Here is a 21,373-nt window from a genome sequence, read left to right as displayed (position 1 = left end):
TTGCCATGTGAACAATAGTGAAGATGTTTTTCAGAATAGCGGCGGCAATTAAGTAGATATGTTACTTATAACCAGAAATGTTAATATAATTTCTAAGTATTACATGCCTAGTTTTGTTTTCTGAATGAAAACTCTGTATTTCTGATGAAATGTAGACAACTGTTGTTTTTGTTATTTAATCTGCATATGCTTTTCTGCAGGGTGAGATCCAGCAGCTGTTGATTATAGCTGACCCCAGAGCTGCATATGACTATTGTGAGCATTATAGCCCCGACTGTGATTCCCCAGTGCCCAATGCTGCTCAGGCTCAAGATCCTCAGGTTGATGAGGTGAGTAATCAGTCATGTATTATTAGATTTACGGCACATTAGGGGTTGTGCTGGATACAAGTTACCAAGGGAGCATTTACAGCTAAATGAGCTGTATTGTTCTAGGTATGAGGGAGGAAGTTTGCAGGAGTGCGTTCATTTGTGCTATCCACTCATTTATGTCAAGCGTTTGAAGGAACCTGTCACACTGGCATTTGAATAGCCATCATGCTCAACAAAGTTTAACAATAATTACTTTAAAAATGAGAGCAATATGAGTTCATTTAGTTGTACCTATCTGTTCTTCCTGTGTATGTTTATTATTTCATTGATGCTAAGTACCAACAAATGCCATATTTAAGAGTATTCTGCAATTGTAAACAACTTCTGCTAGAAATGCCATGTATTCTAATGAGCTGTGTCAAATACAAGTGTACAAATGCATGTACATGCAAAATTATTTCAGCTAGTTCTACTTGTAGCAGGTAAATATCAACAGGGACAAAACAAAATCGGAATTTTTCCAAGAAACACAACAAATGTTTACAGAAACCACTTGTCACTGTAGAAAAGTTCTCACAGCCATAAACTGAGTGCACTGAGGGCACTTAGGCCTCTGACAGTCAGCAGTTGTATGTATTGTACACATTCTAAATACTTGTGTCAAACACTGTAAAGTGGAAAACTTCTGTAAAATTTAACCAGTCTTAATTAAATTTGGCTCTGGACAGTTAGTACGCACTCAATTTTGTGTGATCTGACTGGTTATTTTTACTGGTTGCTCAAGAGATCACCATTAAAAACTTGTTCAGTTGCTCTCAGATGCCTGCTTTGAGCCAATTTTGAGACAGAACTTTTCCTAAATACATGATAATTTTGTTTGTTGTTACTATTTATTATATTTGACTGAAAATTATGTCATCAAGTGACTAAGGTCCACAGGGCCCCCAAACTTAATTCAAAGGAACTCCCACATCCATTGCATCAGAGGCATAGTTCAAGCTGTGTCAAGGCAGAGGCCTTCACACTACATTACAGTGTATGGAGTCTGGTCTCTTCAGGACACTTTAGAACCTTCTGTCTGTGTGCCTGGCTACGTGGGTCTCCATGCACTATATTCCAAAACAGAACAGACTGAAAACGTATTGGTGATATTTTATGGGAAGTAAATAAAAGATAGCAAAAGCGAATTTTTTTCCCTCATTATTAAATTTTAAAGAAATCTGAAATTTTGCTTGGGAAGTTTCCTAAGCTTTGCTGCTATGTGTTTTAGCACTCTGATTCTTTTTCTGTTTCCTGTGTGAAGACCTGGAAGGTTTAAATAGGCTAGTGCTTTTCTACTTCGAAATAAGACTGAACAGTAGTCAATCTAATAAACTCATCTTTGTGGGAAAAGGTTGTTAAAATAATCTCTTGGTCTCTTTCTTGAAGAGGAATATGTATAAATACTTAAAATGCTATAACTGATTTGGGAGTACTGTCACATCCAAACTCCCATCAACTCTTAAGCAGGAGTTAACATGGCTTAGAAAGACTGCAAATATTTGCTTGCTGTGGCCACCACTGCTGACAATGATATCACCTGTCCTTTAATGTAATGCATGTGAACAAGGCTTGGAGTCCACAGAAGTTAGCTGGGATCAGACTATAGATTCAAAATCTATTCAAGATGAAGAAGAATGAATACTTGTGCTTGATTATTAGCCGTGACTACTGGTGAATTATTAGACTGTAATTCAGTGTTTCGGAAGGATGTAGAATATGAATAAAATAGCCCAGGGATTGCATTCCCTCCATAATGGATGACTAGCTAAATCTCCTGCTTCAAATATTATGCTTATACTTTACCAAAGCTGTTTAACAGTAGCATCAGTTGAGAGCACTCATTTGTAGATCAAAATATGTGCACATCATAAAACTATGTGCACATATATAGTTATATGCTCATTATATATATAATTTCTGGTTATATATACTGCACATCTATTGAAAACAGTATGTGAGCAGACTGAGCAAACAAAGAAAAGGAACCATAAAATCAAACAATTGGTCGTGTTCTCCTTGAGCATCCTGAGTAGAGATCATCTACAGCCTAATGCAACTGCCACAGGAATCAGCGAATATCTTATTGTTAAATTCAGCAGTCATAGCAAAAATGCTCTTCGTGTTACTGTTGTTTTTCTAAGGCCTATTATTTTGCCCTGTGATAACACACACAGTTTGTGGGAGCCCCTTCAGAGAAAAAGGTAAAATCAGAGATCTTAATTTGTTATGTAACATTTTTAAATTAATTTGAAAAAAATTGAAGAGCTAAAAGATTAAAAAAATGGCGACCTGCCATTTCTGTTTGCTTCCATTTGTTGCTCTGAGGGTTGATTGAATCATTTTGCATTCTGAACTAAGAAACAATTTCCTTGTTGCTGTCCATGAGTTTATGTGTAACTTTGTATGAATATTCCCAGTGAAGTCAATGGATCTCTTTAACATGTTGTGTAATAGTAATCTGAAATAATGATGTCAGCAATACTACCAGCATGATGAATATGCAATAGAATAAATGAATGACTGAATTGCCTAGAATTATAGAATTGTCTGCTAAATGGTAAAAAAGCAGCTTGTTAAAGCAGGCTACTTGATTATCTTTGGAGATGCAGCCTATCAAATCACATATGTAATTTATTTTAAGGAAATAAATGAAACAAGTCTTATTTAGGTACTGGAATAAGTTCTAGAAGATAGAAATGCTGATTTTTTTAGAACTGTTGTTTCCGAAATTAAATAAGGCATTAAAAACATAATGACAACCAGTCTAGATGGAAAACAATGAATTCAAAATGCCTGATTGCATGTTTTGAGGAGATTCTAAGTTTGACAGTGATATCTGATAGAATTTATAGACTAGACCTTCGTAAATCTTCTGATTTGTCAACATATGATATTTGAATGAAAAAAAAAAAGGGGAATATAAGGCAAAGATAAAGTACCTGACAAACAGATTCGAATCTGACTGCCTATAGTAATTTTGCAAATTACTGTAAACTGAGAGCTGTCACTCAATTAACTTTTTAGTAGAGTTTCTTATGAATTGCACTAGGAATATAGAGATAAGTGTAAAATGGATGTTAATATAATTTGTCAGAGTCATGATACTGTAGAGCAGCAAACAATGATAATACAACTAAAGGTAAAGATAACCACATAGAAGAAAAAGAAAGAAATGCAGGGTGTATAGAGAACTAGGAAATATATGCTGCAATACAAATGTCTTAATAAAAGAACCTTTTGTGTACAGCAGATTGTCCCCATCTGTGGGCTTCATCTGCTGCTATATCAGTGAAAGCAATTTTGAGGGTGCATGATTTACCAGACTGGGATACTAATCAAGCTGAAAGCCAGCATGAAAAGATTACTGTGTAGCTAAATTGTTTTCCTGGTTTGATCTTCAATGTTTTCACACAAATTCTTAAGAGAGAGGGAAGAGAGAACACTGGGCTAAATACTAGCCAGGATTGTGTGTTTCAGTGTCAGTTTTGGCTCAAGGAGGCAGAAACTGAAGATAATTGTTGAACAGTAGCCTTGAAAGATTCTGGTTATTAAAGTAGGGATATAGTTTGTACATGAGCACTCAAAGCAAAACTAGAAAAAAAATTGCGGTGCAGGTCTTGGTTTGTAAACAAAGGAATAACAATACAGATGTGATATTACTTCTCTGTAGGCTCTTGGTTGAAATATATACTGGAACATCACATACCATCTTGGTGCTTAATCACTAAATCAAATATTGCAAAAATGGAAATGATTCAAATAAAAGCTACATAATTGTTGTAACTTTGGGAATTGGACAACTTAATGTGGTTGGTTTGTCCACAATAATGACTTGCTTAAAATGTTGTTCAGTTTGCATATGCAAAGAACCTTCACAGAAATAAAATACCAGATGCAGACAAATTAGTGGGTGGGGAGAAAAGAAAGAAAGAAAGATTATTTCAGATAGGAAAATATTTTCAGATAGGAAAATGGCCAAAATGTCTTTCTAAAAGTTTTGGGAAATGTAATTTATACTTTACTTGGCTCAGTTACAGGGTGACTGTAAGAAGTTTTGAAGTCTGAAAGTATGCAGGAGTTAGTCACAGTGATCAGATAGTCCCTTCTGGCCTTACATCTCTGAGCCTTTGAATTATTGCAGACCAGAATAAGAAACTGATAGTTGTCTTAGAGGATGCTTTTTAAAATGATTGGTTTTGTTTCAAGACCTTAAGACCTTGACTTTGCTCTCATGTGTAGGTTTACTGGGCACTGATTTATAATCAGTGTCTTAATTGGTGATACCTGAAGTGCTGTATTGAGCTTTTCTTTTCCTTGTTGCATTTTCCTTTAGCGTTAGATTCAAATTGTGATTCGGTTGATGCAACAGAGAGGATTTCAATGCCTACTTTTTACTCGCAGGGTCCCTTCATCCCTGAATTAAGTGCTGAGGTTACTCTAAATAAAGCTTAGGAAGAATCGAGCATCTAACAATGGGATTCACAAAACCAACAAGCTGTGAATAAAGACATAGACCTAGCCAGCCTACGCAGGGAGGGCATACCTTAAATTCTGCCCTTCTCTACAGGCTTACTCAACTTTGCTATCCTGATCCCTGTGCTATTCTCCTACCTAGCCAAGGTCAACCTCCTGCGTCCCCTTCCATCACCTCTCCCTTCCTATAGGGGGTTGGGTAGGACTGACCTAAGGACTTCAAGTTACAAGCTTTGGAGCTGGATGCTGTATTTCCATTTCCATTTTAATTATATCAGTCCCTTTCTGGGTCCAAGTAACTGTGATATATGTCTAAAAGAGGTTTATTTAACTGGGTAACCTTTACCTACCATGTGTGTCCAGGCTCTGCAAAAATTTGTTGAATTTGGCAGTTTGCCAGCAGTGCAGGGGTTTCTGTGGGCAGTTCAGGGTACGCAATTAGAATAGAGATGCATGTGTGACATTACTGTACAGAATGCTTTTATTCCTCTTTATTTTGTTCCAACTTCATCAGACCTAAGTATCACGCAGTCTGAAATCTGAAAATGGGAAAGCAATAGATTAGTAGTAATATCCACACACTGTACTCTATTGTTTATCATAATTTATTTCCACCTGCACAACATATTTCATTGAAGTATGCATCAGTCATCCTTTGTTCTTGCTTGCAAATAGCTAGGTATGAATCTCTGTAACTTGTCAGGTACAGTGATGACCTCAGCAGTTGTCACTACACCAAAAAGGTGTTGCCTAGAAGTTGCTTAAAAATTGTGCTGAATCTGTGGTTGGTCCAAAGGAAAAAGAAAGGGTATCTGATGAGAGAGTATTTCTCAAATGGACCAAATCATTACTTGATGAGCACAACTCTCAGCTCTCAGAAATTCCAAGCAAAGAAGAGTCATTGTGTTTGATTTACAACAGGGAGGAGGTTGCCAGATCTTTTAAAGAACTTAACTGTATCCTGAAATACATTCATTCAGTGTTGCATGTTATTGTCTTATGTCAGAAAAGGGTTGCTAGAGAGTTCAGAATGTTTGGTGCAATTAAATAACTTTTGGATAAAGAGAATTAAGTGGAGAAAAACTGGCCAGGAACTTTAGAAAGTAGAATAGTGCATTGGTATGACTTCAGTCTAGTGTCACAGTCATTTTACCATGCAAAATCTCCCTATGGCCTGAAAATTTTGGAGGGCTTTTATGTACAGAAAGCAGACAAACTAAGGGGCAAAGTGCTGCAAACAAGTATACTGGTAAGAAATAGGGAGAGGAAATGAGTAAGAAATGTGAGTTCTCTGTACTAGGTTGTTGTTCTTCCATTGTAGAATTTTACAGAACAAAACCTGATCATTAACAGTATGGAATCTTCATGAACCCTGCAATGTATCTGAATGGCTACCACCAGTGTCTCCATAGTAATTCATCCTATCATTTAATTCTAGCATTGAGTGTGTTACTATGGAACCACTGGTGCTAGCCATTCAGATACATTGCAGGGTTCGTGAACATAGTGGCAAATTAGCAATTTGGCTGAATAGTGTCTTTGGGAGAAAAGGGTCCTTTATTTTGTTGAGTTTATTTAAGCTTTTTGCTTTATTCTGCTAGGTTTTTTAGAGGATTTCTTTATACTGAGCTTTAATTCAGTAATCATTACATTTGTTTCATGCTGAATGTGTAATTTGGTTTTAAGTATTAAATGTGGGGATGAAATTATATTCTAAAATTATTGGGATTACCTTTCCTAAGGAAGTTACATAGCTGTGCTTCTATTATAAATACCTCCTGAATAGTCTGGCCTCTGTCTTGTTTTCAAAACCCTTTCTGCTATAAATGGAAAAGTATTAAATTCAGTTCAAGTTCAATCACATACACTTGGCCAGCTCACAGAAATTAGAGCAGGGAAAGACCTAACCAGTCATCATCTTCCTTGATGTTGGGCAGTATATTTTCTGGAGTGTCATCAGGTCTAGTTTTCAATGGACCCAGCTATCAGGCTTTCAAATCTTCTCTTGGAAGATTCCTCTGCAATGCAATAAATCACTGTCTGACTTGTGCTGAAGAAATGCTCCCTGAAGGAACTCTGCTACATTTACATTGGACCTATCCCAAACTAATGGATTACTTGAAGAAATGAAATGTTTGCCTATAATAAAACGAACTTGGTAAAGTAAAGGTGCAAATGGCCCCTAAATATGTCGACTTGGAGGCTTCAGGCATCCTTTCATGCCATGTTAATTTAGTATCCTTTCAGGTGTTTGACTGATCAGAAAGACTAGTTTTCTGAAGAACACAGAAAGATAATTATTTTAATGTTTAATTTCATGTTTAGTGTCATGTTTAGAATGGCAGTTAGCTAACTTAGCAAGTTTGAAAAATAGTGATTTTCCTAGCTCTCTTTTTCTTTGTGTAGATATATAGATTTTTGCGTTAAGCAGTTAACAAAATAAAGAACCTTAACCTTCTCCTTTTGATAGAGGATGTCTTTGGAAGTTGAAGATTTCGGTCTTACATCCTTTTATCTCCTTGCTTTTATCACTTTTACGAACAATATAAGAGCTATGTGGTAGAAGAGGCCATCTTTTATATCTTTTAACTCCTCTTCTGCCCTAAGATTGACATCCAATACCATTTATTTATTTCTATTACTGCATCTGATTTTTAAAACTAATTTTGCTTGGCATCCTTTATTTTATTGTGTTTTGTAAAGTGTCAGTGTTTCTAGAATGTTTCAAAGTCATCTTTGCCCCTTTAGCTAGCTAGAGGTTTTAGCATAATCTTTAGTGAATGGAAAAATGGAGCTTATTGCAGTTCTTTGGTTTAGGATTTAGATTGCTAGTTCCTTTTAATTTGGAAAGGTAAAGCAAAAATTGCCAAAATCCAGGCTTGGAATGGGAAGCTAAGTTTTTAGAGTATGAATAGCAAAAGAATCCGTTTTCAAAGTAAGGCTGTCTTCAGAATATTTAAGTCTTTCCACAGTTGAAACAGGCCCTGCATGCTGCTGATTTGCTTCTAAAATTCATCTGATGAAGAAAACAGTTCATCTCTTTAATTGGAATTGCATGATGATCTGGTAGTGTAATATAATCATTCTGGTAAAGAAAGCATGAGGTCATAGTGGAAAGATTTTGTCCCATCAAGAAACAGCAGGTTTTATTCTTCTTTTCATTTGTAAGAAAACAGTCATATGCAATATTCATTACAAGAATGGCTGTTCTGTAGCTATTGGTGGTCTTACAAGAGAAGAAAGAAAAACAACAGAAAATTGCATCACATTTGGAGTATGTGGTACCTGATGTCTCTTAGCTGAAATCTCTCACCAAGTTCCAGCTATTGTCAAAGTTGAAGATATAATTTTGAGTCAATCTTTTTTATATTCATGTGAAATCACTGGTAAAGTTAATACAGTTGTATATATTGTGCTATTACTGTGAGCACTTGGTGAATCTCATCTCTGTTGTCTCAGATCTGTAACCATCTCATTATCTAGCAGCAGTAGGATTTAGATATCCTTTCACGGACAGATCTCTGAGCATCACTGAAGTAATGCTGCACAACTGTGGTAGGTATATTTTGCACTTGGCTAAATCTATACCCATGGAAGAATGGGTACCCATCAGAATGATCCACAAGCTGGATGCCCCTTTAAATCCTATTCTATCTTCTTGATTCTCCGGCTACCAGGGTAGTATCTTCCTTTGGTAAATAGCTAACAAAACGGATGGTGCTGTCTTCAACTACACTCTTTATCTCTGTTGTACTTGCTTTCCTTCCCTGCTTTGATTTCTTGCTAGAGTTAGTAGTCTTGACTAAATTTAGAAAGCAGCAGAAGATACTTTTCCATTTGCATTAATTAATTTTGAAATTCTAAATTCTTTCTCCTATATTTTCAGGAGTCTACTTATTCTCTTTCCTTTTGATTAGCAGTGCAACCTTGAGAGATTTCTGTGAACCCCCTGACTTCTGTAAACTAATAGCAAGACCTGGGGTAGCATGGGTTTCGCAATCAGAAATGTTAGCATCCAAAATGTGAATGCACTTTCCTCTAGGCTCGTTGAAGCCTCAAACTGAGTGGGTCATACCTCTGTCTCTGGTCATCTGATGAAGGTGACCTTGTAGTTCTGTAGCTCCAGAAAAAGAAGGGATATGGACCACAAGTACAGTCTTGGCTGTTAATGAAGGGTAAGTGTGAGTTGCCAGCTTCACAGCAGGTGATTCAAGCCCCATTATTCACTCTCTTAAATCTGTTCCTGGTGTTTGTCAATTTAGTCCTCATTTAACTGCCCAGTCCTTCACCAGTCCTATTGTCTTATCTTAAAAACAGGGAATAGCCTTTATCAGGTTGACTTAATAAAATCATGCTGTGGAGTAAATCGGTTTTCTAAAGTACTTCTTTAAACCAGCTAGGGGTGTAGAGGTGCATTCCTCCATCTGGACAGATTGTGCCTCAGGAAATACACCTGGAAGATTTTGCATCTATATTTCACTAGTTGCAACAGGACATGTGCAGTACAGTACAAAACATATTCTCTCTGTTTCTCAGCCGGTGAAAGACTGGGGTTGCTAGTCTTTCAGAAAGAAATGCCTGGAAAGGAAGGATTGCTAAGAATAAGGTCTTTCTACGTAGGAAGTTTAGGGCTACTGCATATTCCCACTTGTTCCCCTTGTACCAATGGCACTACAGAGTACTGCCAATTAGAAACTACTTGAATATGGTTTCAGCATGGTGGCCACAAGTTCTAGCTTGTAGGTTCAAGAATTGCCATAATACCTCTCTCATACTGTGCTCTTAAAAAGGAAGAAAAAAAATCCATGGAGAAGATCTTCACTTGTTTGGCAGTAATCTGATTCCAGCATGGAAACTGGCATTCTCCGCTTCTGATCCATTCCTGTTCTTTTTGTCTGTATGCCTGCATATCATTGCAACCCAAAGGGACCACTGTATTTGTGATAATATTTTGCATAATTCAATACAGTTTGATTTTCTTAAATAGCAATGAGTGTAGCACAATACCTTAGCCTAAAATATTTTTTGTGTGATTATGCATGATGCAATAGATCTCTCCACATACTCCAGCTTTTTTGTATGAGTGTTTTCTTGTTCTCATTCATAAATGTCTGGCTTTCTAAACTATGCCGCTGGCAGATATTAGCATAAATATCAATTTATTCACCACTTTCTTTTTAAATATTAACATATTTGGCACAGATATTTTTCCTTTCTTTTTTTTTTTTTTCCAGTCAACATTTCTGTTTAGTTTATGGCCTCTGAAGAACTTTTTGTAACCCACTGATATAATTTTATTAGTCGCATAGTTGGCACAATTCAGCACAGCCATTCAGCTTACCTTGAGGGAAGTCATACCACTGAGATTTGAAAAACAGTTAGAAAAGTGAGCAACACACAGTTATATTTTAATTGTTAGTTGATAAAAATGAATGCTGGAGTTCCAGTTTCAGAATAGGTCTACAGTGCTTACTAAAAGGGAATCTATGTGTCTGAAGTTATTAAAACAAACTCCTAACATCATATTTAAATTTAAATCCAGCTAATGAAGCAGTAATTATCTCCAAAATGGTCCTCTACTTATCCCTTAAGATATTGGATAATATTTAACATGGGTAGTGTCTATCATTTTGGTACCAGTAAAAATTATATAGCAAAGTGTATGATTCGTGTCGTTTGGCTGAGAAAGCATTTCAAAGCATGTAATGGGTTGTCACTGGTAGAGCGGGATGACTGAAATTGAAAAGGTGTATTCCACTAATTATTCTTTTTTTGTAGATCAACCTAGTTTGCGTAGACTTCTTGACAGAACATACACAAATCAGATTTTATGCATTTGCACACATTTTTATAATTTCCAAAGAAATACAGTAATTTCAATGTTATTCCGTAACTATTTCAAAACAGCTGTTATAACGGCTGCATGAGGTTATTTCTTTTCTTTACTTCCTTTGTGTGGCTGCTTATGGTCTCCTAGAAACTTGTCACTGTGTTTTCTTTTCTGGACGTCAGTGGCATACTTCATTAGAAACAAGTTGTATTGAGTTGTATTTCCAGAACTACACAAGCCAGAAAACATGTTTTTATACATTTACACATCTGTAAAAATGGATCATCACTTCCCATGAGGCCCTTGGACTCTACCATTTACAAGTCAAAGACATTGCATTGACTTCACTGGGATTAAGACTAAATCTTAATTTACTCATCAGGGAGACAATCATCACGTATAACTTACCAAGTTTAAGTCTAAAACGCTGATGGTTTTGCAAAGCATAAATGGAATTAACGTATTTCTGTAATGCCAGTGACATCACTGTTGAAATGAAAGCGCTGCTTGCTTATACAACAGGCAGATATAAAGCACCAATATACTTTACAGAGAGGATATTCTTCCCCTAAGATGATAAATGTTTTGGTTTTTAAGTGCAGTTTGAAGTTCATTAATGTGCAATATTATTAAAAGTATGTTACATTCTTTCTATACGTTTATGAAATATCATGACTAACCAAGTTATATGTGCATGGATGTGGAAATACTCAAGAGGACAATCAAACAAAAAGTATCCGACTTCTTAAAAAAACCCGTGTCTTCTTTTTAAGAAAAGCTGTTGGTCATAGCAAGATTCTGAGAAGTTACAGGAGTGAAGTAACAGAAACCTATGCAAAGGCATTTTTAAGTGATTGAGGTCTTTCTGTGTTAGTTTCATACTTCCTGAAGAAATCAACTTCTCCATATTTTCTGTGTACTAAAATCATAAGTACAAGAATTGTATCAAAAGGCTTTGCCAGAGAAAACAGTTAATCCAGTAATTTGGTCATATGGAATATGGAGATCTGTTTTAATCTCATTTATAATTTCTTCTAAAATGTCAATCTCTTTCTGATGATGATAGTATTTATGACTTCTGTGAATCCTCAGAGTTATTTGGAAGTGTAATGTACTAATCCTTTCAACAATCTAATAAAAGAAACAGATATTGTCTTCATTTCACGGACAATGATGCTGACTTTTAACAGAGGAGATTTCACATTTAGAATATTTCTTCCTAAACAAGAGAAAGCAGACACTTGGCCAGATTCTGGCCATAATTCCAGCATCCTTTGGCTCCAGGGAACATAAAGAGAATTGGTAGCAGCCATGACACTGTTTTAATTTACAGGACGGCCCAGTTCCTGTAGCTTAAATCATGATAGGAGTGGTAAAACAGTTTACAGCTGCCCTTTCTTCTCAGCGATGATGATAGTAATTGGTGCACATAATATCTAGACCAATATCTTAATGGCACAGCCAAGATTACAGCTCAGGAGTTCCTGGCTCCCTAGATCATGTTCATAACATTACACAAGCCAATTCTAAACCCATTTTCTCTTGTAAAAGTTTTGTGGGCCAAATCTTCATTTGATACAAGTTATTATAGATACAGAACTATGGAGCAATTTACAGCAGCAGATCTGACCTTTCAATGAAATTATACTAGTGAAGCATTGGCTTAGGGAATGTGTACCATGAAGCTGCTCTGGTTTTAAGAACTCTCCAGCAAACAAGAGGAGGATAGCCATGGTTATTTGTGAGTTGTGCGGTGTTTCCTCTTAAAATTATTTACCCTATTCATGTCAGATATTGGCATCTCTCTGCTCTTCTGGCCACCTGAAAAAAAAACCATAGGTAAAAGAGTATAAAAGTATAGGTAAAAAGAGGCATTATTTGCAATTTAAAGATTTAATGAATATATTCTTTCACAAAGGTCAGTTGGTGCTCCCAGTAATCCAAATTATAGTTGATTGTTCTGTGCAGTCCAATAAAAGAGTTTTTTCCTGGCACTACTACTTGCTTTTTTATTACTTTTCTATTGTGCTTTGAAAGAAATAAGAAATTGTATTTTTCCCCCAAATGAATAACTGTATTGAATTGTTCATGTTACCTTAATTTTCTTAAGCTTTACTCCTAAGTAAAGGTTAAAATACTTTCCAGTATTGCTAATCTAGTTTGCTACCACTAACATGGGAATACCTGATATTTTTCCATTTGCGATGTAGTACACGCCAGAAGATTTTATCGAATATGACTATGAGTATGGGGATGCAGATTATAAAGAAACTGATTCTGTAACAGAGGGACCCCCACTGTTTGAAGAGACAGTAGCACAAACAGAGGTAACAGAATCTGGTCTGTTTGTTGTGTGGTGTCCAGCTGTCCCCTACCATATGGTTTGTCAATTTGTGTCTTCTATATGTAAGCTTAATGTTTTTCTTTCACTCATTTCTTTGCTCTGTAGCTGTAACATTTGCTTTCAGTTAGAGATGGAAGGTCTCACCGCTGACAGCATTCATCTCACATTTGGTTACCCTTCTTTCATTCATGCTTTCTCAATTTTCTTTTCATTTTATTTATGTTTTCCCATTCCATCTTTCATAACGTTTGCAGAAGAAGAAAGCCATCATCAAAAAGAAGAGGACAGTGGCCGCTAACTCAAAGGACAAACCCCAAAAGGCCACAACAAAAAAATCTGAAAAATATGCATCCAAGAAGAAGAAAAGTTATCAAGCAGCAACAAAAGGCAAACTAGGGGTAAAGGTAGCCAAGAAATAATCAAGATCTTTCCCAAGCCAAGACTGGAAGATCTCTGATAATAAGAAAAAATATACCTAACCCCACTAGATGAATACATTTGGCTAATACCGTAACCTCAATAAAAGTGATACCTCTTGAATTTTTCCTACAGGATTTTTTTTGTAATAATGTACCTTTTTTTTTTAATACTAGGCAAATGTTGTTGATGGATTTCAAGAGTATAGCATAGCTGAAAATGACTATGGGCCCCAGACAGAAGCTCCCTTCAGAACTACTGAAGCAAATGAGGTAATAAGAACTATTGAGAAAATGATATGAAAAATATTTGCTCACTAGGTGTCAATGATTAAAAAAGCACAAAACCATTTTAAAAGGAATGTATGTCTGTGTAAATATACATAATTATACATAAGAGCAATTAATGCAATTTTATGCTTTCTTAGTCAATATCTTGGGCAGAACTCCCATTAATTTTGTAGAGATCTGCTGTATCTTTAGACTGCAGAGTTCATGATTCTGGAAATCATTCAGTGATATATGTTGTGGGAAGAGGAAGTGAAGTCTCTAGTTTTTACTGTAACTTTTAAGATACAGTATAAATTGAGCCTAACACAAGACAAAGACTGGCTACAACCATAGCAGTATATTAAAGTTGAGTGAGAAGCCATCATTTCCTTTTAGTAGTTTTTCAGCTAAAAAAACCAAATTATTTGCCTTTCACTGAGGTTCTATGAAACATTGTATTTTGAACTGTCAAAAAAGATTATTCTTTTGACTTATGTTAGAAACCCTGTTTTTGGAAAGCCAGAATGACAAGCCTAAGCATTATATTGTTAAGTTTACTACACCTAAAGCCAGTGTTGATTAATATGCCTGCATATTAATTAATGCTAGTTTTAGAAAAATGATGACTGATTATAAGAAATGTTGTTTTCATTTTTATTTCACATTTTCCTTTCAAAATGAAGATATGTTGCTCAAAAGATGTACAAAACTGCCCTCACCTCACCCCCCACTTCCCCCCGCCCCCACCTTTGAAAAGAGGAAAAAGTGTCCCCATTTGTTTTTTGGTTTTCCTCATATGTATCTTGGAAGGTGAAGGCAAATTAACTGTAACTGGTCTTGTGTTAAATTTAATGTTTACTTCTTACAAGTTGGCTGACAGAGGCGTATTTAAATCATTCTGTTTCTTGGGCAATTATAGGCCAATTGTACAATAGTACAGTCATTATGAGGTACATCCAAAGTGCTAAATGCTCCTTAGTGAGAGCAGTTCTGCATAAAGGCAAAATTTGGCTTAGAATTGGTTCAGATCTGCGTTTACTGTAGCTTTAAGGCAAAACTCATAGTCTTGCAACTAATGGAATTAAGCAACTGTTAAATCAGAATCTGGCCTTTAATTTTAATTGCAATATATTTCAATGTCATTATTAAGTCAAGGTATTTTTGGTTATTCTGGCTGTTGATTAGCATCTAAATACATTTTTAAAGATTGTCTTAGTTCATCTTGTCTGACCATCTAGAATATCCATTTTAGCAATATCTGAACTTTGATTTCTTTCAAAATTATCTTTTCATGAGATCTCTGTAACAGAATAAGGCAATCCTTTTTTTTTTTTTTTCACAAATGGTTTTGTACATCTCAAATATAGCATTCTTTTAAACTGCTTTGGTGCTTGGAAGTTGGTTGCTTGGTTTGACAGTTTACGTACTTGAAAATGGAAGTTCAGATTTCAGACATGTTAAAATTGATCTGAGTTTTGCAGGTGGAATTTGACTCAGAAAAAAAAAAAAAGTATAAATTACCATGGCAGACATGAATCATGACTTTTTGAGTGATGATTAAACTGAAAAATCATTAACAAGAGAAAAGAAATTGAAACATTTAGCTCAGCATTGGTATTTATAGACACAAAATAATAAAGAAGGCTGGGCACTAGTAAAGTGATGCTTGCACTTCCTTTACATTGATCCTGTAAAAAGGTCTGAATGAATGCTTGTAAGTGTGAAACCAAGCAGGGAAATTCAGCTATATTTGGCACTAAAGTAACATTAAGCAAGCAGTACATATTGAATTCAATATTTTTGGAAACAAAACAAAAAAGCATATGAAAGCATTACTTCTTTGTGCTACTTATACAAAGATCTTTTAATTACTCTGAAAGGATGGACTTCCATTCCTTCAGACTCTAATTAAAAGACAATATGCTATAGTTCTACTGTTCTTTCTTCTTTTGACAAGTCATCATGGTGGATCAGCATATGCTTACATTGCTTTACTAACAATAACTCACGTATTCCTCCTATTCCCAAATCTTTGCTACTGATATGAATAGCAAAATCCTGTTGAAGAAGTATTTGCTGAAGAATACGTAACTGGAGAGGATTATGATAAAAAAACTGAGGAAACTGAATATGGAAGCAGAGGAGTAGACCTCAGTGAATCTGATCTGCTGGTAGATGGAGATTTAGGCGAATATGATTTTTATGAATATAAAGAATATGAAGAAAAACCAACTGATTCCACTAATGAGGAGTTTGGTCCAGGTGTTCCTGCAGAGACCGATATCACAGAAACGAGCGTAAGTTGATTGAAGATGTAATGCAAATTAATTTAATTTAGTGATTCTTTCATAGTTCATAGTCTCAGAATTGTACAGAGCATGATCCAGAGCTCCTTGTGTGTATTGGATATATTCTCACTTTTTATAGTCTTTGGATCAAGCCCATCCTCTTGTTTTAGTAATCCTGAACCCTTTATTTTTATTAAATGCAGGGATTTTGTGTCTTTTTGTGTCTTTTTGTGAGGGGAGCAAGGGAGGGTTGAAGATGGGAGGAAAAGTAAAGAAGAGGTGGAATTCCAAAAAAAAAAAAAATATTAACAGTTTTAAAAATCTTTTTAAACTAGAGCTAAAGCTGGAAAGAATGTAAGTTCCAATGCAGGAACAATGCAGTACTGTAATTAATATTTTTATGTGATTACCTTAAGATATTGAAAGGCATACAAGTGTCTAGAATCCTATGGCTTCTGCTGCTTTCCAAGGAGAAAATTCATAAGTGGAAGGTGAAGGTCTGAACCCTTTCATGAAAATAAACTTAGTCAACGGTGACAGGTTTATGATCTTGCAGGAGTGATTTAACAGCTCAGTATATATAAATGAAGATAGGATGACATGGTGGATCTTGTGAATCATGCTTTTTTTTGGTGTGTTTTATAGCTCTCTCCTTCCCTCTGACTTAATCACAGGCTTAACAGCAAGGCTTTAATTTTCCTTTAGTTGTGCCAAGATCCTCGTTTACCAGTTTACTGAATTGTTGAAGCTGCAAAGAAAACTATTATGACTAAGACTGGAAGCAAAATTAAATCTCGCTTGGTTTTTTAATTGGGTAGGCCCTGAATATAGTAGGAAAGGAGAATTTTGTTTGCAGTATTTGCTCAGTCTTATCTTTATTTTCTCCTCACTAACTCTGAACTTCAGTTTCCAAAGGATCCAAGACATAACAGCAAATGCTGTGAGGTTCCTTTTCTCTGCCAAACTTGAAACCCATACTTCTGTATTTCATTTATCACTCCTCTCTAAACCTTGTTGGGGTCATTGTATTTTTTAATGATCCTTATCTATGCAATGTGATACAAGCTTACTTTTTTCCTTCTAGCTCAGATGGGGACACTGTGGCAGAATGACATAGAAAAGGTCAGATTATCTGCAAAGCAAAGAGCCCATAAGGCACCATTTGTGCTTGCATTAAGCAAACGACTGTGTAGACTCTATCCCCTGGTGTGAATTTCAACTTAAAATGCCTTGCTACAAAACTGAAGGAGTCAGGAAGCTTGAATTAGAACCCAGACTCTGACCTGGGTTTATTTTACAACTTTATTACAACGCTCATCTGCTGGACCAGATATACCATATCATTTTTCTTTGATGTATGGGTGTATTTGGAACAAGGGAATTTATACCTTTGATAAAAAAGGCAAAATGAAAAGTACTCAGTAGCTGGAAACTTTCAAAAAAGGGGCAATATTTCCAAAGATTCCAGCCAATTTTCATTAATATAATATAACGTATTTATCTGCACCTCTTGCTACTTGATTTTTATGAACTATTGCATTACTACTAGTGAGATCTGTGCATTTATAAATCAATATAAAATGCACTAGCCATGAATCTATATCTCTGTTTCTCCTTTCCAAAATATTTCATATTTAAATACTGTAGTGTTATCCTTAATATTTTCAAATCCCCAGCTGTTACGATGCAAACATGGAATCACTCTACTGAATGAAACAAAAGCATCTCAGATTTTCTTCTGATCAGAGCTGAATTTCATTTCTAGTTTTCAGTGGATATGTTTGCAATCAAGAGAGGTACTTCTGAAGAAAAATACATATCTCCTGGTTTAAAAAAAAAAAAGTTCTTTATTTGAAATGTGAATGTGTCTGTGTTCTGCCATTAGCATTTGTTATTGAGTTATTGTTTTAGGTACTTCTGTTATCTTAATCCTGAACCCAAAACTTTCCATAGAGCTGATCATAACAGAATTTTGCAGTTGATGCTAATTCATGTAGTTAAGAGGTAAAACTGGCTACCCATGAAATATTATTTAATGTTTACAATGCCACTTGTCTCCTTTCCCATTTATGCCATGAAGTCACAGACTCTTCTCAGACTACTTTACATATTGTGCATGTCTAATGAATGAAATCAGGAGCTTGAAGGGTACTGTCCATATGGGACCAAGGGATCTTTCTTTCCATCTTACTTCAGGCTTGCTTAACTCAGAAAGCCAGGAAGAATCATTTTTAATTGCCAAGAATATGTTCATTCAAGTAAGAAAAGAAAAAGCTTTGTGACTTGCACACAGAAGTTCTAGATTCTTAGTCTGAAGTCCTAATGCAAACTATGGGATGCAAACCATTGCCTCTTATCAGAAAACTACAAGTGGACACTATCCAATAATTTGAAAAGTATGCATGCAGTTTTTGCATTTTCCATTTCTCAGGTATTAAATATATTTGATTTATATGGTTTGTGCCTGTGATGTGTTTTTTCATAGCACAGATCAATTCCAGCTTTAGCTTACAGTTACAGGTTGCTACAGTTCTTTATTGTACCAGGTCCTTAGACTTTCTACTTATTTTCATTCCTGGGGCTTTTTTTACTGGCCAGGTGACTGGACATGGGGCTTACGGAGAAAAAGGCCAAAAGGGAGAACCAGCTGTGATTGAACCTGTAAGTACAGATGTGGGTGAGTTTTTCTTTTGCACTATATACGTGTACTTTTGGTACATCATTATCAAACCACGTTGTTCATGATAGGATAACAGTAACCTTATCCATGATCTCTGAAACAATCACCTGCAGTGTGGACAGTGTAAAAGTAATAACAGACACTAGCCTGTTCAGCCTTCTCTTTTGCTTACACAAAGGACTAACCACTTGTTCCTTAAAATAAGGAGGATCTTCCTGTGCAGAGGAAAACAGAGCATAGATACTTCAGGCTGTTTAGTAACTACAGCTTGGGCAGAGCTACAGAGATAGCTTCTAGTTTAGGCACAGATAACAGTGCAGGTTTCAACAAGGGCAAGAAAGTCCCTCTGAGAAGTTAAATAAATGCATGTATGTTTAAGCTGTGCTGGTGCAATCAAACTGCTAACAGTTTAACTAAGTACTTTATTTGGAGGTTACAACTTGGTCATAAGCACAGTAATGGATCAGTAGCTTACAGAATTTTTCTCATCTTTAAATAGTTGTATAATAACTAAGTGGCTTTTACAGTAGGACGAAGTTATACTGTAGCATCTTGCATACTGGTTAAATACTAAAATGTAACTGAATTTAAAAGAAGACACAGGTTACACAAAAATAATTGTTTTATAATATCTAGCAGGAGTTGAATGCCAGTGTGGTTTACTCTTCTAGAATTTTCAAGGACTGTTTTCAAGTATGTATTTGATCCAAATAGAAATTAAAGTTTAATCTCGTTTTTATTTCATAGAAAATTAGGTCTAGAAATATCAAGGGAAAAAATTAGCTTAATTTGAAGCCTGATAAAATACTATGATGTGTCATTGTTACCTAAATATCAAAGGTCTGGATTCTGTGATCCAAAAGTTCCCTTTTAATTCTATATTCCTGCCCCAGGATTAGCATTTAGTTAAGTTACTGATCACCAAAGTTAAAGAACTACAATAATGAACAAGTTAGAAGTCAAGATTTTGACTTCTCAAGTCATGATCTGCGAAGAAGCTTAGTGTGTGTTAGGTCATAACATGAATTTCTTTTTTAAACAATTGCAAGATACGTTTAGTTTACATCAATAATACTGAAGAGGTATCCACTGCCAGTCTCCAACACTGTTGGAGTTCACTACAGCTAGCTTCAAGCTTTTTGGTCCAGTCCTTCTTCCTATGGAAAGCCAAGTACAAGTGGAGACCATGTATATGTAGGTCTTGCTATGGCCTGGAATTTAGACTAGTGTCTTCTCTCAAAAACAGGAACTAGGAAGTGCTATAAGACCCACAAAATAGAAATAGCCAGAGCTATTCGCATCAAATTCTTTAATGGTATCAAAATAAAATATTTTGAATCAACTGCTATGAGATCCCTCCAGCCTAGAAATCTTTCTCGCTTTTAAAGCTATATAGCAATTCAGATTCCAGTTCTAGTAACTGTGGAAAGAAGATCCTCAGAAAAGTTTATCAAAACACTAAGAAATACTAGCTTTGGCCGTTCAGCTAAAAAGACGGTTATATTTTTCTCCAAGACACAACCAATTTAGTATCTTTTTTTATCCCCCTCTAGGGTATGCTCATTGAAGGACCACCAGGACCAAGAGGACCTGCTGTAAGTAGATTAAACACAATTTCCTTTTATTGCCTTTGCTTTATCCACTGTGCTTTGGTATTCATGAGTTAACATAGTTAATATTGGCCTTATCATAGTTCCCAAAGGGTATATTGGCTTAGCATTTTTAGAAGGGAGTAAAGAAGGGTCATCTCCAGCATTTTCAGTATATTAGCTTAGCATTTTTAGAAGGGGGAAAAAAGGGTGTTCTCCAGCATTTTCAGTGACCGCATGCTACAAGCTGAGTGCACATGAAAATCAAGTATTTGAATGTTGACTACAAATCTTTGTAAAAAAAAAAAGTATGCCACCTTATACATTGTTTTATCCAAATGTATGTTCAACATAACTTTCCACAGAAAAAATAGTTCAAAAATGCTGCAAGCATTTAGCATTTAGCTTAATAATGTCATTCATTTTCCATAGGGTCTTACAGGTCCCCCAGGTCTACAAGGTCCCGTTGGTCCTCCAGGTGACCCTGGTGAAAGGGTAAGTCAACATCTAGATTATCCTGGTTATTCATGCTATGTCTTTCACTAATTGCTCCAAGAGTAAGTAGGTTGGATGCTGATCTGAAATACATACACATAGGTTAGGAAACTTCAGTGGAACTGAGGCTTAATTACTCAGCTGATTAAATCAACTGAGAATCTGAACCAACATTCCCTTAGTGGTTGAAATATGTACCGTAAATACTGGAAAAAAGTTGAGCTCATCTTTGTCTATATTTCTCTAGTTTGATGTGAATTATTTTAAAATATAATAAAGCAATAGGTACAAACATTTCATATGGATTTGAATGAGTTTTTAAAAAATCGTTATGACCTCAGCTGTAATGTGTAGAGATACAGAGAAATACAAGCTCTACAGAATCAAAATACACATGGAAATACTGAAAGTGATGGGTAATATTTAGACAAATCAGGGAGAATTTATTGGCCAAATTAAGTAACATACTGCATGAGAAGCTTATCCCGTCATGAATATAATTGAAATTTAAGCTGTTATTTTAGTCTGACGTGTTCTTACAAGCCTTTTCTTACTGCCACAACTAACTCAATTTTGAAACAGCCTAAATATATTTATTTGGGGAAAATATGTTACAAAAAACTTTCCAGAGCTTA

At 35.6% G+C, this 21,373-nt stretch overlaps 1 protein-coding gene across 2 annotated transcripts in view; it reads left to right on the top strand.

The window, feature by feature from the left end:
• Positions 1 to 21,373, top strand: part of COL11A1 (collagen, type XI, alpha 1) — a 158,718-nt gene that overhangs the window by 37,614 nt on the left and 99,731 nt on the right. The window contains exons 5-12 of one of the 2 annotated variants that reach the window (XM_014939347.1): positions 201 to 329; positions 12,867 to 12,983; positions 13,255 to 13,398; positions 13,594 to 13,689; positions 15,738 to 15,983; positions 18,573 to 18,635; positions 20,208 to 20,249; positions 20,676 to 20,738. In XM_014939347.1, coding sequence (XP_014794833.1) covers positions 201 to 329; positions 12,867 to 12,983; positions 13,255 to 13,398; positions 13,594 to 13,689; positions 15,738 to 15,983; positions 18,573 to 18,635; positions 20,208 to 20,249; positions 20,676 to 20,738 — 900 coding nt within the window. The remainder of the gene's footprint in view (positions 1 to 200; positions 330 to 12,866; positions 12,984 to 13,254; positions 13,399 to 13,593; positions 13,690 to 15,737; positions 15,984 to 18,572; positions 18,636 to 20,207; positions 20,250 to 20,675; positions 20,739 to 21,373) is intronic. The other variant, XM_014939348.1, reaches the window with a different exon arrangement.

The sequence above is a fragment of the Calidris pugnax genome, unplaced genomic scaffold, assembly GCF_001431845.1.
Source record: "Calidris pugnax isolate Ruff unplaced genomic scaffold, ASM143184v1 scaffold18, whole genome shotgun sequence".
Classification (NCBI taxonomy): Eukaryota; Metazoa; Chordata; class Aves; order Charadriiformes; family Scolopacidae; genus Calidris; species Calidris pugnax.
This window is presented reverse-complemented; position numbering and strand designations above follow the sequence as displayed.